Below are 22,734 nucleotides of genomic sequence, written 5' to 3' on the forward strand. Positions count from 1 at the left end.
TTAGAGAAGAATCATCACGACAGATACTTCCTGCTCTTGTGCCTCCCTATAGTATTTATGGCTGGAAGACAAGAAACTGCCGTGGGCACCTTTAGCACATCCTGGAAGGTGAAATTCATTCTGGAGACATGCCAAATTGGGCGATAGGAAATTGCATCCTACTTTAAATTCCTTTCGCAATAACAATGGGGCAGAATTTAAAAGATGCCACGGATTTGTTAATTTTGGGTGTGAGCCATTGCCTGAAACTCATTTCACCTGATTTATGTCCATCTTGTCCTTGTTGGCTTCATCAAAGCAAACCAGCTGCAAGGAATATTGCTCGGGCAAGTTTCCACAATGACGACCTTGTTTTTCACTCATTTGCACGTGGGCCAAGTTTAATGCAGAGATGGCAATGGGAAACGGAGACCAGAGATCCGTGATGCACATGTCTCCACCCATTCAATATAATCTGTAGCTTCAATGGGAAATACATTGAGATCAATAGATTCTAGATTAGTATGAGTGTCAGGGATTATGGGGAGAAGGCAGAAGAATGGGGTGGAGAGGGAAAGATAGATCAGCCATGATTGAATGTCGGAGTAGATCGCCCATGGATCAGCCCTCTTAATCCAAAGCCACCTATTGGTTTTCTCTGCGGCTTCGCTTGTGGATTGAATGGCCCTCGTCTTTGCCAGCCTCGTAATGCCCAACTGGTTGAGGTCTTTGCAGAGTGAGCGTCCTGCAAAGCCTCTACAGCCACCTCTATGGGCTCGTAGTATGTCTTCCAGCCACTGTCCCGGCACATCTCCACCAGTTCCTGGTACTTTGCGCGTTTCCCCTCGTTAGCCTCTTCAATACGCTCTTCCCAGGGCACTGTCAGCTCCAGAATGATCAGTTGTTTTGTCACTTCGGAGGTGATGATCATGTTTGGCCGGAGTGATGTCGCTGCGGAAATTTCAGCTGTTTGCCCAGATCGACGTGCAGCTGCCAGTCAGTGGCTGTGTAGAGGAGGCCCGTCCTCGTTTTGGTTGTGATCGAAGATTCTCTCCAGCTTTGACAAAAGTGATTGATTTATTTGGGGCATGGTGGTGTTTGCTGTTACCGATGGCAGTGCCTATGCTCTCAGCAACCACCTCGAGCACTTGGTCATGACGCCACCGATAGCGACCTTCCCCAAGGGACTTTGGGCAGCTGCTGAGGAGATGTTCTAATGATCCTCTTCCAGAGCAAAGTGGGCAGGAAAGGCGTCTCACTCTTGCCCCAGACGTGGAGGTTTGCTGGGCTTGGCAGGGCATCACAGACAGCTTGGACAAGGAACCGGACGCGCTGGAAGTCTGCCTGCATGATGTTTGACCAGGTAATCCTACACTGCGGTCTGCTCTCCCCTTGTCCACGCTCCCTGCTGCCTGAGCCCCACCGTCGTGCTCACACGCTCTTCCTCTACACCTGCTCGAACCTCTTCCTGGATTAGATGGTGTCTCTCCTTGCCCTGGGCCTTGCCAACCAGTGTCTGAAGGAAGTATCCCAAACCCGCTCTGCCAGTTGTCATGACTCCCACCAATGCCTTTTGCCTTAGGCGTGACTCTGCCCCCTCCACTGCTTTCCCCGCTCTCCATTTCCTCCCTGTCCTCACCTCGATGCCAGCCGACGCAACCTTCTGGTCCCTCGAGTCCCTGCACTGCAGAGCTTCTCTTGTTCACGCCACCATAAACTCTTCCGTGATGCCACTGAATGGGAGCTGCAAGATGTAACTGGTCCCATACAGTGCTGCACTGTTGAGGCCGCGGGGAAGGCCGCACCACCTGCGGAGAAAGCCGCTGATCTTCCTTCCGAGGGACTCAACTGTGGTCAATGGGACAGAGTAATGCAGGAGAAGCCACAGGACTCGGGGCAGGATGGAATGCTGGTAGATCCATTCGACGCTCAGCAGCGAGATTGACCGAAACTGGTTGATGTTCTTTGAGTTTTCCTCTTCCGGGATCCAAACTCCCTCAGCGCACCTCGACTGGTCTCTCCCCCTTCCCCATACCACCACCAGGATCTTCCATAGGTGTGGAAGGAGCTCTGGGCAGCGCTTGTACACAGTGTGTGGTACGCCACTAGGGCCTGGAGCAGAGGCTGAGCGTGCCGCCTTGATGACCCCCTCAACCTCCTTCAGACGGCTCCCACAGATTAAACTTCGTTGTTGGGGTGGGGGTTGGGCTGATGAGAGCTTTGCTGGGTTTGAGGTCCTGTTCCCTCATTGGATCGCTCAGGGTGTTATGGAGGAAGCGATTGACTTCATCTGTTGAGCACGTGAGGCGGCCACTGCACTTGTCCCCAAGTAAACGCCCGGTAAAACCAAAGGGATTGGAAATGAACGCAGCTCGCTTCCTAGCTCTCTCTCTCTTCCTCTTCTCTTGTGCCACTCTGCTCTGTGGAGGGTCATAAGCCTTTTCCTTAGGATATTTCGTAGGTCAGCAAAGGCTTGTTAGACACAAAATGCTGGAGTAACTCAGCGAGGCAGGCAGCATCTCTGTAGAGAAGGTAACGTTTCGTGTCGAGGCCCTTCTTCAACCTGAGAGTCAGGGGAGAAGGATATATGGAAGGGTAAGGTATGAAAAGGACAGATCAAAGTAGACGATGATAAAGGAGATGTAGAATGGTTCATTGTTCGCTGCGGGAAAGCTGACAATGAGGCATACAAGCAGCAACATTAATCAGGAGGACAGTGAATCCAGTGGGAGAACTAGGATGGGTGAGGGACAGAGAGATAGGGAAAGCAAGGGTTAGTTGAAGTTAGAAAAATCAATATTCATACCACAAGTGGGCACAAAATGCTGGAGTAACTCAGCGGGACAGGCAGCGTCTCTGGATAGAAGGTATGGGTGATGTTTCGGGTCGAGATCCTTCTTCAGACGGTTGTATAAACCCAAAAACCGAGAAAAAAAACATATTTTCGAGGTAATAATGGAAAAAAAAATATTGTAGAGGAAAGAATAGTGAGAGCTAGTAAATAGGGATGTGGAATGTACTAATGCGGTGACAGGGAACCACAGATAAAGCCTAAAAGTAGAGACATGGAACGCAGCAATGATGACACCCAAGTTTCAGGAAACCCATTGATTATCTCACAGCGACACCCATTATTTTAACAGAAAATGTGATCAACTGTCAACTAAAGGGTCTGCCCCACTTACACAATTTTTTTCAGCAGCTTGCCGTGGGGTGACACCTGTATGGGCGTGAGTAATCGCCCAAAGAGTCGTACCTTTTTCTGGTCGCTGCTGGATTTTCAACATGTTTTTCGGAGACCTGCTGTGACTATGATGGATGCCGTCAAATCGCCCAAAAATTGGCATAAGTGGGACAGACCCTTTAGACTTGTGGATGTTCGTTTTATTCTGTAATCAAGATATGATTTGTTACCTAATCTCATATAGATAGGGTGGTAAAGAAAGCTTTTGGTATGCTAGCCTTTATAAATCAGAGCATTGAGTATAGAAGCTGGGATGTAATGTTAAAATTGTACAAGGCATTGGTGAGGCCAAATCTGGAGTATGGTGTACAATTTTGGTCACCCAATTATAGGAAGGATGTCAACAAAATAGAGAGAGTACAGAGGAGATTTACTAGAATGTTGCCTGGGTTTCAACAACTAAGTTACAGAGATAGGTTGAATAAGTTAGGTCTTTATTCTCTGGAGCGCAGAAGGTTAAGGGGGGACCTGATAGAGGTCTTTAAAATGATGAGAGGGATAGACAGAGTTGATGTGGACAAGCTTTTCCCTTTGAGAATAGGGAAGATTCAAACAAGAGGACATGACTTCAGAATTAAGGGACAGAAGTTTAGGGGTAATATGAGGGGGAACTTCTTTACGCAGAGAGTGGTGGCGGTGTGGAATGAGCTCCCAGTGGAAGTGGTGGAGGCAGGTTCATTGGTATCATTTAAAAATAAATTGGATAGGCATATGGATGAGAAGGGAATGGAGGGTTATGGTACGAGTGCAGGCAGGTGGGACTAAGGGGAAAAAAATTTGTTCGGCATGGACTTGTAGGGCCGAGATGGCCTGTTTCCGTGCTGTAATTGTTATATGTTATATGTTATATGTTAATGAAGTCTGTCTGTAACTTCCATTCAGTAATCGAGACATCGTGTTACTGTTAATCAAGTTAGTGTGTCATCTTGTCAGTTGAGAATGTAAAAGTTGTAACAATGTCACGCTCAGGAGATCAGCTTTGACAGGTCTCCTGGTGGCGCAACAGTTTGAATAAATCGCCCGTTGCTTTGAACACAAAGTCCGCGCGGCCTTTCTATTTGCGCCTACAGTTTCAAACTGTGCAACATTTCTTTGCAGATGGGAAATGGGAGTGAGGAGACTAACATCTTCCTGTCATCTATATCAGAGGAAGAAGATATATTTTTTGGAATAATTTATTCCATATATGGTAAGAGTTTGTTAATGATAAAGTAACATATGTTGGGTCTTTTGAAATAAAGTAACTATAAAGCTGCAATTATAAACTGATATGAAATGAAGGGACCTGAATGAATGATTATATAGCTGAATGGCACTTTCACCGAACACCTACAGCCACTGTGTCTCCTTTTGCTATGTGTAATTTTTGTATTATACTTAATCATTTATTTTTAATTTCACTGCTACAGTAACAAAAAGAGCAATATCATTTTAAGCAGTTTACGCATTTGAGCATAACATTTGTCAGCTCCAACTTCTAAGTTCCAATTGCAATTTGCATTTCACAGCCTTGTGTAATTGTTGTATGGCGGGGGATTTATTAAAACATACTCGTGGGTGTTTTATTTGTTTGGTGATAGAAATAGACAAAATCATGAATTGGTGCATTGGGAACGTTGGTATTCCAAGATATTAAATATTACAAGATAACAGATCAGGTATTTTGAGATAACAATAATGATGAGGATATTTGCGACCACCATTACCAAAGAATAACTCAGACAGCTGATCACCCACAATCAGTACCCTGTTCCTGCCTTCTCCCCATCTCCCTTAACTCTGCTATCTTTAAGAGCTCTGTCTAGCTCTCTCTTTAAAGCATTCAGAGAACCAGCCTCCACCATCCTGAGGCAGAGAATTACACAGACTCAAAACTCTCTGTGTGAAAATGTTTTTCCTCATCTCCGTTCTAAATGGCTTAAACTGTGGCCCCTGGTTCTGGACTCCTCCAACATCGGGAACATGTTTCTTGCCTCTAGCGTGTTCAAACCCATAACAATCTTTTATGTTTCAATAAGATCCCCTCACATCCTTCTGAATTCCAGAGTATACAAGCCCAGCCGCTCCATTCTATCAACATATGACAGTCCCGCCATACCGGGAATTAACCTGGTGAACATACGCTGAACTCCCTCAGGAATTGGAGCACCCGAAGAAACAGGGATATGGGCAAAAAGCGGGTAAATGGATGCAAGCTAACATTGTGCATCTTGGTTGCCATGGACTAGTTGGGCCAAAAGGCCTGTTTCCATGACTACGACACATTTAACCAAAACTGCTAAATTGACATGTTGATCATGACAAACCCTTTGTTCTGGTGGAAAGAGCATAACACCTGAGTATTAATTGGCGCAAACTTATTTAGTACTGTTCTTCAGCTGAATTTGATTGAAACATAAAAATGTACCATGATTCTCTTCTTATTGTATCCTCTCAGCCCACCTGTGAAGATGATCTTGTTAGTAATAGTAATGTTCCTGTTACATCGTTTGGACTTTCCAGTTGGCTGTCATCTCAAATGAAGTGACCACTTTTCTGAGATCTCCGTTTGCCTTTGACATTCTCTCCTTAGGATTTGTTGGGTCTCTAAATAAGCAATAAGGACATTATTCAAATAATTGTCACAGACTACAAAGAAAAAAGTAAAAAGCAGGAAATAGAAATGCTATTTCAGTCATCGTGTCCAGCGGGAAATAGGGACTGGGGCTTTATAACTTGGATTTTGTCAGGAATTTAAGTAGGAAGTTGAACAAACTCAAATATCTTGTGTAAGAAGGAACTGCAGATGCTGGTTTGAACTCAAACACCTTTAGTTGTTTACATATTTATACTGTCTTTAAAATTTCCTTTGAAGGAATGAGGCTGCATTTTCCAGGGTCAAAGAGGTTCTAAGAAATAAATATAAAGTAGAATAATTTAGGATTAACAAATTAAAAAAGTTTGTTTCTTCTGAATTGTGGTTGTGATTAGACTAATGTGCTACTAAACTGGTGATTCAATTGGCAAAGACTTGAACAGTGCATCTTGTGGAAAGCAGGATATCACTGAGAGCATCTTGTGTTACTTTTGTGTTAGTTTGGAACACCAGAAGCTACTATCCTCAGAAATACAGCGTGGGAAAAGGCTCTTCGGCCTACCCAGTCTGCGGTGTTCAGAGACCACCCCATACACTTGTGCTATCCAACACACTGGGGAGAGTTTGCACAATTTTTACAGATGCAAATGATCCTACAAACCTTGGACTGTGGGAAGAAACCAGAGCACCTGGAGAAAACCAAAGCGGTCACAGGGAGAATGTACAAACTCCGTACATAGAAACATAGAAACATACAAAATAGGTGCAGGAGTAGGCCATTCAGCCCTTCGAGCCTGCACTGCCATTCAATATGATCATGGCTGATCATCCAACTCAGTATCCTGGCACACCTTCTCTCCATACCCCCTGATCCCTTTAGCCACAAGGGCCACATCTAACTCCCTCTTAAATATAGCACAATATGACACATTTGTGTCACTCCCTCTTAAATATAACAAAACTTACACATTTACGAATAACTGTTCTTGAATACTAGTCAGATTTCTGCCTTATAAATTATGTTTAATGATATTAATCATTTGAAATTTGTTAAAAATGTGAATTTTCAATAATTATAGTTAAAGATTTTTTAATTTATATATTGATTTGAGATTATTTTAGTCTGAAGAAGACATATTCTAACCACAATTACTTGACCATGCAAAGGGTGGTGGGTGTATGGATGGACAGCCAGAGGAGGTAGTTGAGGCAACATTTAAGAAACATTCAGACAGGTACATGGATAGGATAGGCTTGGAGGAATATGGGCCAAATGTAGGTAGGTGGGACTAGTGTAGATGGGGAATATTGGTCGGTGTGGGCTACTTGAGCTGAAGGGCCTGTCTCAATAGTGTAAGACTATGACTCCATGACTCCATGACTATTAATTGTAGGAATATGATTTTTATCTTCACAGGTATTTTATCCCTGTTTGGAAACAGCATTCTTTTGTTTATCGCACTGAGGAAACGGCACGTGCTTAAACCAGCTGAATATTTCATTGTGAATTTAGCCATCAGTGACATTGCAATGATCATAACTCTATTGCCACTGGCCATTCCATCATTATTCGCACACAGGTAATAGTACTGATCTAATTTCTTATCACAAATTTAATTTGAGCATTTCAGTATTATGTAAATTGTAATGAAACATTTAACAAGCATTTGGAAAATTACCGATAATCATAAAGGATTGGTATTCTATATTCATCCAACTCAATCAGACTTTATACAAGTTTACATCATGCTTCATCTCCACATCATCACTATTGCAGTTTGGTTGGAGTACTAAGATAACAAACTTCTTAAGTTCATAAGTTCTAGAAGCAGAATGATGCCATTTGGCACATCGCGTCTACTCCATCATCCAATCATGGCTGATTGATCTTTCCCTCTCAACCCCATTCGCCTGCCTTTGCCCCATAACTCCTGACACCTTACTATTCAATGTACTACCTTGCAATTTATATGTACCTGGCTCCATGCAGTCTGGAGCTGGAGATATTTGCTGTGTCGCATGGTTTACTGTCTACTAATGCAAGAGGGAGGTCCAGGAGATAGAATGCTGGAGTAACGGGCAGACAGCATCTCTGGAGAGAAGGAAAGGGTCTTGATCCGAAACGTCATCCATTCCTTCTCTCCAGAGATGCTGCTTGCCCCGCTGAGTTACTCCAGCATTTTGTGTCTATCTTCAGTTTAAACAAGCATCTGCAGTTCTTTCCTACACGGGAGGTTCAGGATGCTCTCTATTCAAGAGGAATTGATCAGATATCATTTTCTTGGTAGACAACATCAGGTGGGGAAAGCACATGACTTCAACAGGAATGCAAGATTCCCCAGGGTGTTAATAGCTCGTTCTAAGCTTCCCTGAGTTTAGTTTCAGTCAATAAAATACTGAGTCAAGCACTTGCGTAAATAAACGTTATTTTGGAAAAACATAACAGTTCCCCACTACTATACCAATCCACCGTGGGTTCGATCCTTGTATCTGCTTGGCCAAGCCCTTCTAGCCTCGTGCAAGCAGAGACACTCCAAAAGGTCACGCAGTCCCAAGCGTTCTTCCAGAAGATCGACACAGGACCTCGTGGGAGCTACCATTTATAGGTCCCTGAACCTTGAGGGGCCGAACCATATGGGGGTGGTCTCTATACAGTCCAATAACAGATATTGATTAACACAGTACATGATAGACATTCCCCTAACCCAATAATACAGTGACTAATACAACATATCTGACAAAGTTTCTAGATGCAAGTTAACAGATGAATTATGCAACATGTGCCTGGCTATTCAAGAAACCCAGACACGGCTTAACACATAACCCAATCAACATCTAGCAAAGTAAAGCTTTGCAACATCATTTACAATGTGTATGTCTGATTTGCATTCACCCAATCCATTTCATGCAATTTACACCTAATTGTAAGAATCTGCAGATGTCCCATTTTTTCCCTGCAACTCTAATCTGGGCCACAGACAAGCTGGCACCATTCTGCAGCTTGTCCCATTTCTGCAGAAGGCACATTTAAATTGACCAAATGGCCTCACAGCGCCAGAACCTTTACTCAACTGGCATCTTCAGTTTGGCCAGAAGTAGCATTCCTTCCTTTTATCATATATGATAAAACATCATTTATGATAACCAAATAATCAGATAACCAGATATACATATGTGTGACTATTACATTCTCCATCTATTAACAACAACAAGACGATGATGTTTCTTCCCAGAATCTTATCAAGTTTCACGAGTTTTCGTGGGCGCAGCTTCACAATTTCCGTCTGATGAGTCTTCACCTCCTGAGCTTTTGTGGGCGCAAATTCCCTCCATCCCTGATGTTGCCCATTCTTCCATTCCTTTTCTATAGTCAAACCTATACCTATAATTCCTGAGAAACTTGGGACAAAGCAAGTTACCATCCATGACCTAATGCTTTCCCATACATTCTGCTGTATTCCTGTTACTATTCTGTCACAAACACTTTTGTATTACACTATAACTATCTCTATTATATTCGGCTCTATAATAAACTCTTTACAATCCTAGGATCAACACTAATCAGCCCTCTCCATATTCACACGATGTTCTTTAATATATATCTGATGATGGTTTCTCATATAAATTTCAGCTGGGTTCAGTCCAGATTTCCCTACAGGCATGACTCTTATTTAAAGCAAACCATGAAGAATGTTTCATTTCAACCAAATTCAGTCTCAGCCTTCAATTTACTATTTTGAGTTTCAGGGTCCGTCTCACCCTTCTCATTCCACTGCTTGTGAGGGTCCGGAAAATGGGGGCGATGATCCGAAGGAAAGCCGGGTCATTGCGAATTATCGATCAACCTGAGGTTACACAAGTACTTGACTAAGATGGAAGAGAAAAACATAGGGGAAATTGCATGGCTATAATGTGGCTCTAGATATAAAATATAATCCAATACAAATGTCTTCACAGTGTGAGACATTTAAATTGTTTGAGTCCACTAATTTTGTTCATGATACACTAGATAGCCACCAATAATTTGTCTCCATGTCCTTAAAAAGGTTACCGACGTTGTGATCTCTCCCCAGGTGGTTGTTCAGTCAACGATGCTGCTTCTATTATGCCTTTTGTGGTGTGCTGTTTGGCATCTGCAGCCTTACTAACCTGACATTGCTGAGCATTGTCTGCTGTATAAAGGTCTGCTACCCTGCATATGGTAGGTACTAACATGTTACACTGTAGTAGTTGGACTTCTCCTGAAAAGTTATTCCATTGACTGTTCATGCAAACTATTCTTTTACTAGCTCAGATGTATAATGCTGTTACTATTTAATAATTGCCACTATTGAATTGCCACTATTGTTCTGGTAGATTTTGCATACTTTCTCTAATTCAATAATTAAAAAAATAAAGTGTTTTTTTTTTCTTATTTTCTGTAGGCACCGAATTTTTATGTACTGTCTGGTGCATGAACACAGATTCATTGTAATACATGTTGAATTTAAAAAGTAATTTGCATCTATTTGCAACACTACACTTAAGGTAGCACAATGGTAGAGTTGCTGCCTTACAACACCAGAGACCCAGGTTCTATACTGACTACTGCCTGTATGGAGTTAGTACGTTCTCCCCGTGACCTGTGTGGTTTTCTCCGGGAGCTCCAGTTTCATTCCACACTCCAAAGACGTGCAGAGTTGTCGGCTAATTGGCTTTGGTAAAATTGTAAACTTCCCTGGTCAAAGGGCCTGTTTCCACGTTATATCTCTAAACTAAAACTAAACTACAGCTATTGTAGATTTCTACCACTGAAACATATTATGTAATACAATAGATTGGTAATAATAATGAATCATTAACTTGGCTTCTCTCTCCCTAGGTACTACCTGGCTTGCTGATTGCTTCCTACACTCTCTGGTTTATTTCACATTTTGAGCATCTGCATAGCTTCCGAGAAAGAATTGGCAGCTGGTCTTGAACTCATCTTGCCATGTGCATCATGAAACTGCCAGATTAATGAAATTACAAGGAATTAATTTTACCACAGCATTTAAGACTGTAATACACATCAATGTTTATGACAAGCAATTTGACAATTATGACAATTCAAATTTGATTTTGGAAAAACTGAACGTCTGAATTTTAATAATAACTAGATGATGTGTGGATCCATTGGGTCCCCGTTGTGACACCAGTCAAGTAGACATGGAAGTACTAGATCAAAATGGCGATCTGAAAATGGCGATCTCATCTCATCCCAACGGGTCCCACTTGTTCTCGTATATAACTAAAAGTCTCATCTTGTATGTATGTGTATATATATGTGTATATATGTCTGTTCGCGAAATACAGCCAAAACGGTACACGATAGCTCAACAATTTGAACAAAACTTGATACTGCACACTGCAGGCAAATGGTGCATAAGGTGCCCCTAAAATTCTTGCACTATCATGTGCCATTTTGGCTGTATTTCAGGAACATACAAACATACAAACATACATACATACATACATACATACATACATACATACATATATACATACAAGATGAGACTTTTAGTTATATACTAGACAAGTGGGACCCGTTGGGTCCCTATCACACGGGGAGGCCTAGTTCCCAACAAAACCATTCCCCCAACGCAATATTTGACCACTCACCCATAGCTCCCACGGGAGGCCTGGTCCTCAAACACTACCCATTCCCCAAGGAAATATTCCACCACTCACTCATCCCCCCAATGCAACCCGTTCCCCCAACACAATATTTCAACACTCACCCACAGCCCCCAACTGCGCAGGGGCTGCTTATTTCCCCTTATTCACCCACCCTCATTTTAAACTTTAATTAAATGACTGGGATTGCAACATCATAGCGGGCAGGGTTACAATCCCATTGTGACAGTATTGCTGTAACTGCCAGTGCAGAGGGAAGATATTTTTCTCAAATTGGGATTTTGTAAAGTGAAAAATGTGAATAACCTTTAAAATATAGCATAAATCTGAACTAAACTTGATACACCACAGCACATAAGAATGGTGAGTAAGGTGGTCCAAAAATTCTAGCACTATCATTTACCGTTTTGGCACAGTTCAGGCCATGAAAAGCATGAGCATGAACAAACACACAAACTCACTCACAGACAAGATGAGAGTTTTAGTAATATACTGGACCAAGTGGGACCCATTGGGCCCCGTTCCCCCAACACAATATTCCACCACTCACCCATAGCCCCCATTTCCCCTCATCCCCCAATATTCCCTCCCTCTCCGCTTCACCCTCCCTCTTCTCTCCCCTTTCCTCCTCCCCTCCTCTACTCCCTCCCTCGCTTCTCCCTCCCTCTCCTTCCCTCTACCCTCAGTCACTCCCTCCTTCCCTCCCTCCCTCCATAACCTCTCCCCTCCATACCCCCCTGACCTGTTGGGCCCCATACCCCAAATGTAATATTCCACCACTCATCCATAGCCCCCAACTGCACCTCATACATACACTCCCTCTCCCTCCTCCTCTCCCTCTCCTCCCTCTCCACCTCCTCCTCCCTCTCCACCACTTCCTCCCTCTCCCTCTCCTCCACCTCCCTCTCCTCCACCTCCCTCTCCTCCCCCTCCCTCTCGTCCTCCCCCTCCCCCTCCATCTCCCCCTCCCCCTCCCTCTCCTCCTCCCTCTACGCCTCCTTCCCCCTCCTCCTCCTCCTGTGCTGCCCTGGTTCCTTGACATTTAAAACACAATTAATCTTTAACTTTGGAGATGATAGGTGAAGGAAAGATAACGTTTCTCTAGTTTTCAGAGTGATTCCTTGGCTAATTTGGCAAGTACAAATTGATTAATTTCAGCAAACCTCCCTTAATGAATAGAGAAAGAAAATTAAATCATCTAATAATTTGCAAAATATTAGCAAATGAATCTTAAAGTGTTCCCGAGATTCAGTAATCATTATGAAATATCATGTATTTAAGATGAATGAAGCCTTTGATGGAAAAAGGCTGGGGGGCAAAGTGAAGTATTCTGACATCTACTTCTTCTTGTGTATGGCGTGCACAGCCTAAAGTTGTAGGACAACTTGTTCTAATTGATCTTATTTGATTGTGCACACCGGGTTGATGGCATTCGTCAAAACAGGGTGGACCACGTGAAGGTTGCAATCTTCCACCCCTTCTGACCTGATTATTCCCTTCTCGAATTATACAACATGGTTTTCTTTAACCTTCCTTGCCTAATTAGGTGAATAGTTAAAATGGAGAGAGAAATTTATTAATTCCTTTATATTTATCCATCTATTTAAACGAGAGAGGTTATTAAATTCTTATTGTGTAACTTAACCCAGTCATGTATCCATATTTATACAAATTGTATAGGTTCTTTTTCAGAAAGATCATGATGTATCTCAAGAGCCATGAGTGTGTTATTGTCATATGTCCCAAAACAGAACAATGACATTCTTACTTGCAGCTGCACAACAGAATATGTAAACATAGTACTCTGTAAAAACCATATAATAAACAATAAAAAATCAGTGTATATTCAGTAACATTTATATATATACTAGACCAAGTGCAGACCCGTTGGGTCTGCTCCCCCAATGGTGTGATCCCCCAACCCAATATTCCACCATGCACCCGTCTCCTCCAATGGAACTAAAGCTGTTCCCAAATGTAAGATTCCAGCACTCCCCTGCCTCCCTCAGCAGTGGATTGAAAAAACATTTCAATTGCACCTCCGCTGCCTGCTGCAGCAGTTCCAATTGCAATACCAGTTGGCCCTCCCCCTCCTGTTGAAGCACTTGGTGTGACATCCCATTGAGGTGAAAAGTTCAGAGTGTTCCTGTCTTGCAACTTTGTATTGGAGTGTGTTGGAAGCTGATAGGAAGGAGATGCCATCAACGAATCAAAAGGCAGAAAGGCAGCTGGACGGACGGACGGCAGGCGGCAGCCACAGTTTTATATAATAATAGATATATATATACTCAAGTGCAGACCCGTTGGGTCTGTTCCCCCAACGTGCGGTTGTGGGGGGGGGGGGGGGGGGCGGTGTGTCCCCCCCCCCCCTGCACTGCTAATTACCCCCCTTGATATTATTTGTCCCAAAACCACCCTATCTACTGAATGCCCCCAAACTTGCACATCTCTTAGAGAGTGCAGAGAAGGGGGCAGGGACACAGAGAGGGGCAAGAGGGAGAGGGGGTGGCGAGGAGGAGAAGAGGGAGGGTGGTGAGAGGGGAAAGGAGGGGGTGGAGGGGAAGAGAGGGTGAGAGTGAGGGGGGAGAGAGGGGGGGAGAGGTGAGGGGGAGGGGGAGAGGTGGGGAGCAGGGAGGGTGGAGGGAAGGGGGTAGGGGTGTGTGGAGGGGAGGGGGGGTTTAGGGGAGGGACGGTGGGGTAGGGGATGGAGGGGAGGAGTGGGACGAAAAGAGGGGAGAAAGAGAGAGGGGGGGAGACGAGAATAGAGTAGAGGAGAGGGGGGGGGGAGCGAGGGGGGTGTGCTGAGAGGGAGGTGAGGAGAGGGGGAGAGGTGGGGAGCAGGGAGGGGGAGGGGGGTGGATGGAAGGGGTTAGGGGTGTGTGGAGGGGAGGGGGGTTTAGGGGAGGGACGGTGGGGGAGGGGATGGAGGGGAGAAGGGGGAGAAAAAATAGGGGAGAAAGACAAGAGGGGGGAGTGGAGGGTAGAGGAGAGGGGGGGGAGAGGGAGAGGAGAGAGAGGGGAAGAAGGGGGGGGGGGGAGAGGAGATAGAGGATAGGGGGGGGGAGAGAGGGGAGGGGGGGGAGGAGGGAGGGGAGGTGGGTGGGGGGAGTAGAGGGGGGGGAGGAGAGCGGGGGGAGAGAGAGTGCCTTTTTATTTCAACCCAATCCCCCCAAACAACCATTTGCAGGCAATGCGTTTTAACTTTAACCATATGTTCATTTTCAAACCACATTAAGGTACTTACTCACAGTTGTGTGGACATGTGTTCAGTGTTATTCACAGCACACCACTTCCTGGTTTTATAGTCCATCCCCCCCTGCCGCCAGCGGGGGCAGCAGAGAGAATGGGGAATTTTGTAAAATCATTAATATCTATGTCATTTTTCATCGACTGGAAAACTCCTCGGCACACATGTGGTGGAGGTGGGCTCTGAGCGAGGTGGCCAAAAATGACAGCCGTAGGTGGCGGCGTTCTCTCGGAAATCGCAGCACAGATTGCCAAAACCGGTCAAGAACAGACTTTTAGTAATATAGATATATATAATAGGTATATATAGCTTTGTATGTATTTATCCATCTACCTATGCAAGATAGATGAATAAATTCTCAATATATAAGAACCCTGTCAGCCGAGAGCCTCATGTATCCATATTTATACAAATTGTATGTGATATTTTTAATGTTATGTTAAATCAATACATTAAACCCATTGATTACAGGAAGCCAAAGGTAAATTTTGGTATTGATAAGTCTTATGAACTTAAACTTTGGGGATTAATGAGATATTTATGTTACATTCCCGAAAGAAATAGTCATAATTTATAATCAAATACATTACACGGACTGAATGAAAGGATTGTGTTTTATGGGCCATTCCATGTTCTACAGTTTTCTTGTACATTGTGATTTTTTTTCAGGTTTTAATCTAAAAAAAGTGTTCTTTTACATTTTTATTCTACAATAGGGAACAAAATCACATCAGAATATGCTTGTATCTTGGTGTCTTCTGCTTGGGCATATGCTTCAGTATTCGCCATCTCCCCTCTGGCAAACTGGGGTCACTATGGACCAGAGCCCTATGGGACTGCTTGCTGCATAGACTGGAAAGCACCAAATTCGGATTCCAATGCAATGTCCTACATCATTGCACTCTTTGTCTTTTGCTACTTCTTCCCCTGTGGCATCATCACCACATCATACACACTCATCCTGCTGACTGTAAAAGGTTCGAGAAGGGCCGTGCAACAACATGTATCCCCACAGCCAAATTCCACCAATGCTCACACTCTAATTGTAAAGGTAAGTCGGAAATATCGAGCAGTAAATCACTACGAACAATTTGATAGCACAGAGGTAGAGTTGTTGCCTCATAGCACCAGAGGACCGGGTTTGATTCTGACTTTGGGTGCTGTCTGTGATGAGTTTACACGTTCTCCCAGTGACCATGTGTGTTTCCTCTGTGTGCTCCAATTTCTTCCAACTTCCTAAAGACAATAGACAATGGACAATAGACAATAGGTGCAGGAGTAGGCCATTCGGCCCTTCGAGCCAGCACCGCCATTCAATATAATCATGGCTGATCATCCCCAATCAGTACCAACAGACATGCAGGTTGTCCTTAGTGGGTAGGATAGAAGTAGTGTATGGGTGATTGTTGGTCGGCATGAACTCGTTGGGCCGAAGGGCCTGTTTCCACGCTGTGCCTCTAAACTAAATGAAATTAACCTGCTGGAAATTTGACAGACACCATCACCAACCTACAGTTACACAGGTGAGGATGCAAGGAACTGTAGATGATGGTTTACAAAAAAAAGACACAATGTTCTGGAGTAACTCATTGGGTCAGGCAACATCTCTGGAGGTCATGGCTAGGTGCCATTTAGGATCGGGACCCTTCTTTAGACTGGTCTAGAGATGCTGCCTGACCCGTTGAGTCTTTCCAGCACTTTGTGTCTTCAGTTGTACAGGTGAGATTCAGAACTGCTGAAGCTTTTAGCTCAAGTCAAGTCAAGTTTGTTCGTCACATACACATACGAGATGTGCAGTGAAATGAAAAGTGGCAATGCTCGCGGACTTTGGGCAAAAAACAAACAAACAAACTACAAACAGAATGGAACAGAATCACATATTCTTTTACATATTAAATATTGTGGGCGGAAGGAAAAAGGGAAAAAAAAAACAGCAATGAAAAAAAACACAGTAGTGTGGTACAGTAAAGTTAGTCTCTGGTGAGATAGGAGTTTACAGTCCTAATGGCTTCTGGGAAGAAACTCCTTCTCAACCTCTCCGTTCTCAGAGCATGGCAACGGAGGCGTTTGCCTGACCCTAGCAGCTGGAACAGTCTATTGCAGGGGTGGAAGGGGTCTCCCATGATCTTATTGGCTCTGGAGTTGCACCTCCTGATGTATAGTTCCTGTGTATCCTTGATGGACTTTGCCTTACAAGTACTCCCCTTCATTGGAAACATACATTAATTATCCTGCTGGTAGCAAGCACCTCAACTACTGAATGGGGAAATGTATATGTAGGACGGAACTGCAGGTACTGGTTTATACCAAAGATGGATACAATGTGCTGGAGCAATTCAGTGGGTCCGGCAGCATCTCTGGAGAAAAGGAACAGATGAAATTTCGGGTTGGAACCTTTCCTCAGAGATACTGCACAGTGTGGGAATGGAAACAGACCCTTAGACCCACCAAGTCCACGCTGACCAGGGGCCACCAGTACACTAGTTCTATCCTACACACAAGGGACAACTTACAGAAGCCAATTAACTTACAAACTTATACTTTTTGCATTGTGGGAGGAAATCGGAGCACCCAGAGAAAACCCATGCAGTCACAGGGAGAACGTATAAACTCCATACAGGCAGTACACGTCGGTTCGAACCCGGGTGTCTGCTGCTGTAAGGCAGCATCTCTATGCCATGCCACCGTGCTGTCTAAAATGGGGTGGTGTTTACGCTTATCTACATTCTGTTTATTTTTCTCCTGTTACTGCCAACATTCACTTATCTTATTCTAACCTGATATAAGGCTGGGCCATTGATACTGCCGCTGGCATCCAGTAGGTGCCTGGTGCACACCGAATAAGATGAAATCGTTATTCCCAAGGAGAATGTTGTGCCTTTGTTCCACCCTGTTCGTGCCAACATTGTAGCCTGCACCTGGCTGAGATACACACCAAGCACCTGAGGTTGCAATGCTCCTCTCTAATCCAGTCTGGTAGACCTCCATCATACCCTTCTTCAAAGCCTCTACATCCTTCCTGTGACATGGTGACCAGAACTGCATGCAATAGCCCAATATTCTATAGAAAGTCATTTCAATATTCATGTCAGGTGTTAAACATAACTGACGTGAATCTAGAGTAGAAAATCCAGCAGAGATTGCCCCACAAAGAAGGGTCTCGACCCGAAACTTTAATGATTCCTTTTCTCAGGAGATGCAGCCTGTCCCGTTGGATTACTCCAGCCTTTTGTATCTATCTTCGGTTTCAACCAGTATCTGCAGTTCCTTCCTACACATTTTGTAGAATTACTGGCTAGTTCTTCTCTTGAAAGAATATTCAGGCGTTTGTTCGCCCTTTGCTTATTTTCCTTTCTTTATTCTATCTAAATAATGCCCAACAGACTGACACAACAGGTGACACCAAACTCCAGCCCCCATCTCCACATCTCCCCATTTTATCAGACTACTCTGTTAGATGAGCACTTTGTAATGCTTGAGGTTCTTTTCACCTCTGTCACTCAGGAGACCTTTGGATTTGAACAAGATCGGCTGGTGAATTGCTTCCAAAATGTTATCAATACCAAAGTGATTAAAATAATTAGGCATTTATTTCGTTTTTAAAGCCACAAAATTATTTAACATTTGCACAAAGACATGAATGTGAACTAACATGGGCGGCACGGTGGCGCAGCGGTAGAGTTGCGCCTCACAGCGCCAGAGACCCGAGTTTGAACCTGACTACGGGTGCTGTCTGTACGGAGTTCGTACATTCTTCCCATGACCGCGTGTGTTTCCCTAGGGAGTTCCATTTCCTCCCACACTCCAAAGACATACATTGTACAGGTTAAATGTGTAGGAAGGAACTGCAGATGCTGGTTTACACCAAAGATGGATACAAAATGCTGGAGTAAAGGGCCTGTCCCACTTGGGACAGGTGGCGGGCGAGGATTTCAAGAATCCCAAAATCCTGGGGAGCAGCGCGCTCCAGCACGTCACTAACTACGTCATCACGCGCCATGCGCACGTCACGCGTGCGTTGTGACGCATAAATAATGTTGCGTAAATGACGCGCAAATGACGCCCAAGTGGGACAGGCAGCATCTCTGTATAGAAGGAATGGGTGACGTTTCGGCCGTGACCCTTCTTCAGTCTGAAGTTTGTTACTCCAGCATTTTGTACCTATCTTCATTGAACAGGTTAATTGGCTTTGGTAAAATTTGTAAATTATCCCTAAGCGTGTAGATAGTCCTAGTGCATGGGGTGATCGCTGGTCGGAGCGAACTTGATGTGACTAAGGGTCAGTTTCTGCGCTGTATCTCTAAAGCCTAACAAAGATAATATGACAATTCCCTTCTCGTTATCCTGCAGATGAGCATTGCTGTGTGCATTGGATTCTCAGTGGCATGGACACCGTATGCGATTGCAGCAATGTGGGCAGCATTTGACAACGCTGAGAAGATCCCACCATTAGCGTTTGCTGTGTCTGCTTTATTTGCAAAATCCTCAACCTTATACAACCCTCTCGTCCACATCCTGTTCAAACCCAACTTTCGGAAGCTTTTATACAAAGACTGGGCGCATTTACTCAACCTCTGCAGGAGACCGCGTAGACAATGGGACAACGAGGTGGGCCTTACATTGCAAGCAGCCTGCGATCAGTCCGCACTGACCTCCTCCAGGCATCCAAATGGATTTGCACATAGGCAGGATGGCTGCAACACGTGCGCTGATACCTTCGAATATTTCAGTAACACAAAATCTCTCGAAACGGGGGAATCTGCATCCAAAGCCAGCCTTCTTATTTCGAGTGATAACAGTCAAGAACATGGGCCCACGAAGTTAACCACACTAGTGATGTTAACTGGAAGCAAAGCATCGCCCAGCATCGAGAGTATTGAGGTATCAATAGACACGTTGCCCACCAAACAGACCAAGGATCTCAATATAATTTGAAAAAAAATCAACTACATTGAAAGTCGTGGAATTCTTTGAAGTGTGGTGGAGAAAGGGAAACAAATGTTACAGAGAGATGTATGCTAATTCATTTCCAAAAAGCCTTTGATACAATGTCACACAAAAAGAAAACTAACACATGAGGGCACAAGGAACTGCAGATGCTGGAATTTTGAGCATAACAAGAGATTCAAGAGTGTCTATTGTCATGTGTCCCAGATAGGACAATGAAATTCTTGCTTTGCTTCAGCACAACAGAATATTATAGGCATAAATAAATACAGATCAAGTCAAGTCAAGTTTATTTGTCACATACGCATACGAGATGTGCAGTGAAATGAAAAGTGGCAATGCTCGCGAATTGTGCAAAAACAAAAACCCATACAAACTGCAAACAGAATGGAACAGAATCACATATTCACATATTACATATTTGTGGGAGGGAAGAAAAAAGGAAAAAAATTGCAATTTTAAAAAGACACCACACAACAGTAGAGTGGTACAGTCAAGTTAGTCCCTGGAGAGATAGGAGTTCACAGTCCTAATGGCCTCTGGGAAGAAACTCCTTCTCATCCTCTCCGTTCTCACAACATGGCAACGGAGGCGTTTGCCTGACCGTAGCAGCTGGAGCAGTCCGTTGCAGGGGTGGAGGGGGTCTCCCATGATTTTGTTGGCTCTGGAGTTGTACCTTCTGATGTATAGTCCCTGCAGGGGGGGGGGGCGAGTGTAGTTCCCATAGTGTGTTTGGCCGAACGCACTACTCTCTGCAGAGCCTTCTTGTCCTGTGCAGAGCAGTTCCCAAACCAAATCGTGATATTTCCGGGCAAGATGCTTCCCACAGCCGCTGAGTAGAATCACTGGAGGATCCTCAGAGACACTCTGAATTTCCTCAATGGCCTGAGGTGGTAAAGGCGCTGCCTTGCCTTACTCACCAGTGCTGCAGCGTGTGATGTCCATGTCATATCCTCAGAGATGTGGACTCCCAGGTATTTAAAACAGCTCACCCTATCCACAGTATCCCCATTTATCTTCAATGGTGTGTATGTCCTCGGATGATGTGTCCTCCTAAAATCCACGATCAGCTCCTTAGTTTTTTTGATATTCAAGAGGAGGCTGTTGTCCTGACACCAGAGTGCCAGATCAGCCACCTCCTCCCTGGTAGGCCTTCTCATCGTTGTCTGAGATCAGGCCCACCACCACAGTGTCATCAGCAAACTTGATTATCGAGTTGGAGCTGAAACTGGCCACACAGATCAGTGTGTCCATATACCATTGAATATATATATATGTACACACACATCAATGAGCAGATAAAGTGCAATAGGCTATTAAAGTTTGGATTTTTGTTTGAGATGAGTTTATAGTCTGATGGCTGTGGGGAAGAAGTGGGTTCCTGAACCTGGATGTTGCTGATTTCAGGCTTCTACCTGAAGGCAGCGGAGAGATGAGTGTGTGGCCAGGATGGTTTGGGTCCTTGATGATGCTGCCAGCCTTTATGAGGCAGCGATTGCAATAGATCCCCTCGATGGTAGGGAGGTCAGATCCGATGATGGACTGGGCAGTGTTTACAACATTTTTGCAGTTTTTTCCGCTCCTGGGCACTCAAGTTGCCAAACCAAGCCGCAATGCAAACGGTCAGCATGCTCTCAACTGTGCACCTGCAGAAGTTCGAGATAGTCCTCCTTGACATACCCACTCTCCGTAATCTTCTCAGAAAGTAGAGGTGCTGACGTGCTTTCTTTATAATTGCATCAGTGTTCTGGGACCAGGAGAGATCTTCAGAGATGTGCACGCCCAGGAATTTGAAGCTCTTGACCCTTTCCATCATCGACCCCTTGATATAAACGGGACTGCGGGTCCCCATCCTACTCCTTCCAAAGTCCACAATCAGTTCCTTGATGGAGGACGGACAGGCTGTTTCTGTGGAAGAAATGGACAGGCGACGTTTCAGGTTGGGACCCTTCTTCAAGCTGATCAGTCTCGAGAAGGGTCTCAACATTAAATATCATCTGTCCATTCCCTCCACAAATGCTGCCTCATCCGCTGAGTTCCTCCAGCACTTTGTGCTGTAACAAATGCACGCACTGAATGAAGAAAGATTTCCGCATCTCACGTCTTATCCTGAGACTGCACCCACTTATTTTAGTTTAGTTTAGTTTAGAGAAACAGGGCGGAAACAGACCCATCGGCCCACCGAGTCTGCACCGACCAGCGATCCCCGCACATGAACACTATCCTACACACACCAGGGACAATTTTACATTTATACCAAGCCACTTAGCCTTCAAACCTGTATGTCTTTGGAGCGTGGGAGCAGGACATGAATAGAACGTAAAACTCCGTACAGACAGCACCCATAGTTGGGATCGAACCCGGGTCCCTGGCGCTGTAAGCGCTGTAAGGCTGCAACTCTACCACTGTGCCGCCGTGCTGCCCCTGGATGTTCCAGCGAGGGAAAGTCTCAGGACTTCAAAAACCTCCAAAAATCATCTTTCTTTTTTTTTGTCCCAAATGCCAGAGCAGGACCTTGCTTCTGAGCATGGATCCCTCAGTTCTAGATATTAGATTCATTAAACCTAATATCAATATATTCCACCATATTCAGAATGAATTTCACCTTTTTCAAACACAGCTGTGCTATTTTATTGGTAACCATAACAACTTCAGTATTATTAATTATCATCATGTGGCATTTAGGTCTGAAAGGCGTCGTTCAACGTGAATGTTTTTAATGTAGCCAGGGTGATAAAAACCTCACACTTAGTCACTGCTGAAATGTGAGCAGCTTCTTAAATACTCACCATGGAACCACGAGTTAAATACTCGCCTTGGAAATTACTTCTCCATTTTAAAAAGAAATATTAAAAGCTGAAAGTTAAGCTTAAAGGTATTTCCTAGATTCATTTATCAACTGTACTTTGCCATTGCATCCCAGTCCTTTCTGGAGAATATATATTTGGTTATAATTCAGTTCATATTAGTTGAATAAAACATGGAAAATAGTTCACAGTTTGAATTGGTTTCACTTCTAGAACATAGAGCAGTGCAGTACAGGAGCAGTTCCTTTCGGTCCATTATGTCTGTAATGAACATGATACC

At 44.3% G+C, this 22,734-nt stretch overlaps 1 protein-coding gene and 1 pseudogene across 1 annotated transcript; one reads left to right on the top strand and one right to left on the bottom strand.

The window, feature by feature from the left end:
* Window positions 1-514: 514 nt before the first annotated feature.
* On the bottom strand, window positions 515-4,117 carry LOC129707563 (uncharacterized; annotated as a pseudogene).
* On the top strand, window positions 3,401-21,954 carry LOC129707453 (opsin-5-like). Its single transcript, XM_055652490.1, has 5 exons — window positions 3,401-4,412; window positions 7,216-7,378; window positions 9,872-9,999; window positions 15,417-15,751; window positions 19,051-21,954. The coding sequence occupies exons 1-5, from the start codon at window positions 4,322-4,324 to the stop codon at window positions 19,633-19,635; spliced, it is 1,302 nt and encodes a 433-aa protein (XP_055508465.1). The 5' UTR covers window positions 3,401-4,321; the 3' UTR covers window positions 19,636-21,954.
* Window positions 21,955-22,734: the final 780 nt, after the last annotated feature.

The sequence above is a fragment of the Leucoraja erinacea genome, chromosome 21 (genome assembly GCF_028641065.1).
Source record: "Leucoraja erinacea ecotype New England chromosome 21, Leri_hhj_1, whole genome shotgun sequence".
NCBI lineage: Eukaryota > Metazoa > Chordata > Chondrichthyes > Rajiformes > Rajidae > Leucoraja > Leucoraja erinaceus.

Coding starts and splice junctions, on each gene's coding strand:
- LOC129707453 (XM_055652490.1), top strand. CDS start 4,322: ATGGGAAATGGGAGTGAGGAGACTAACATCTTCCTGTCATCTATATCA. Junction 4,413..7,215: donor AATAATTTATTCCATATATG/GTAAGAGTTTGT, acceptor TTATCTTCACAG/GTATTTTATCCCTGTTTGGA. Junction 15,752..19,050: donor CTCACACTCTAATTGTAAAG/GTAAGTCGGAAA, acceptor GTTATCCTGCAG/ATGAGCATTGCTGTGTGCAT.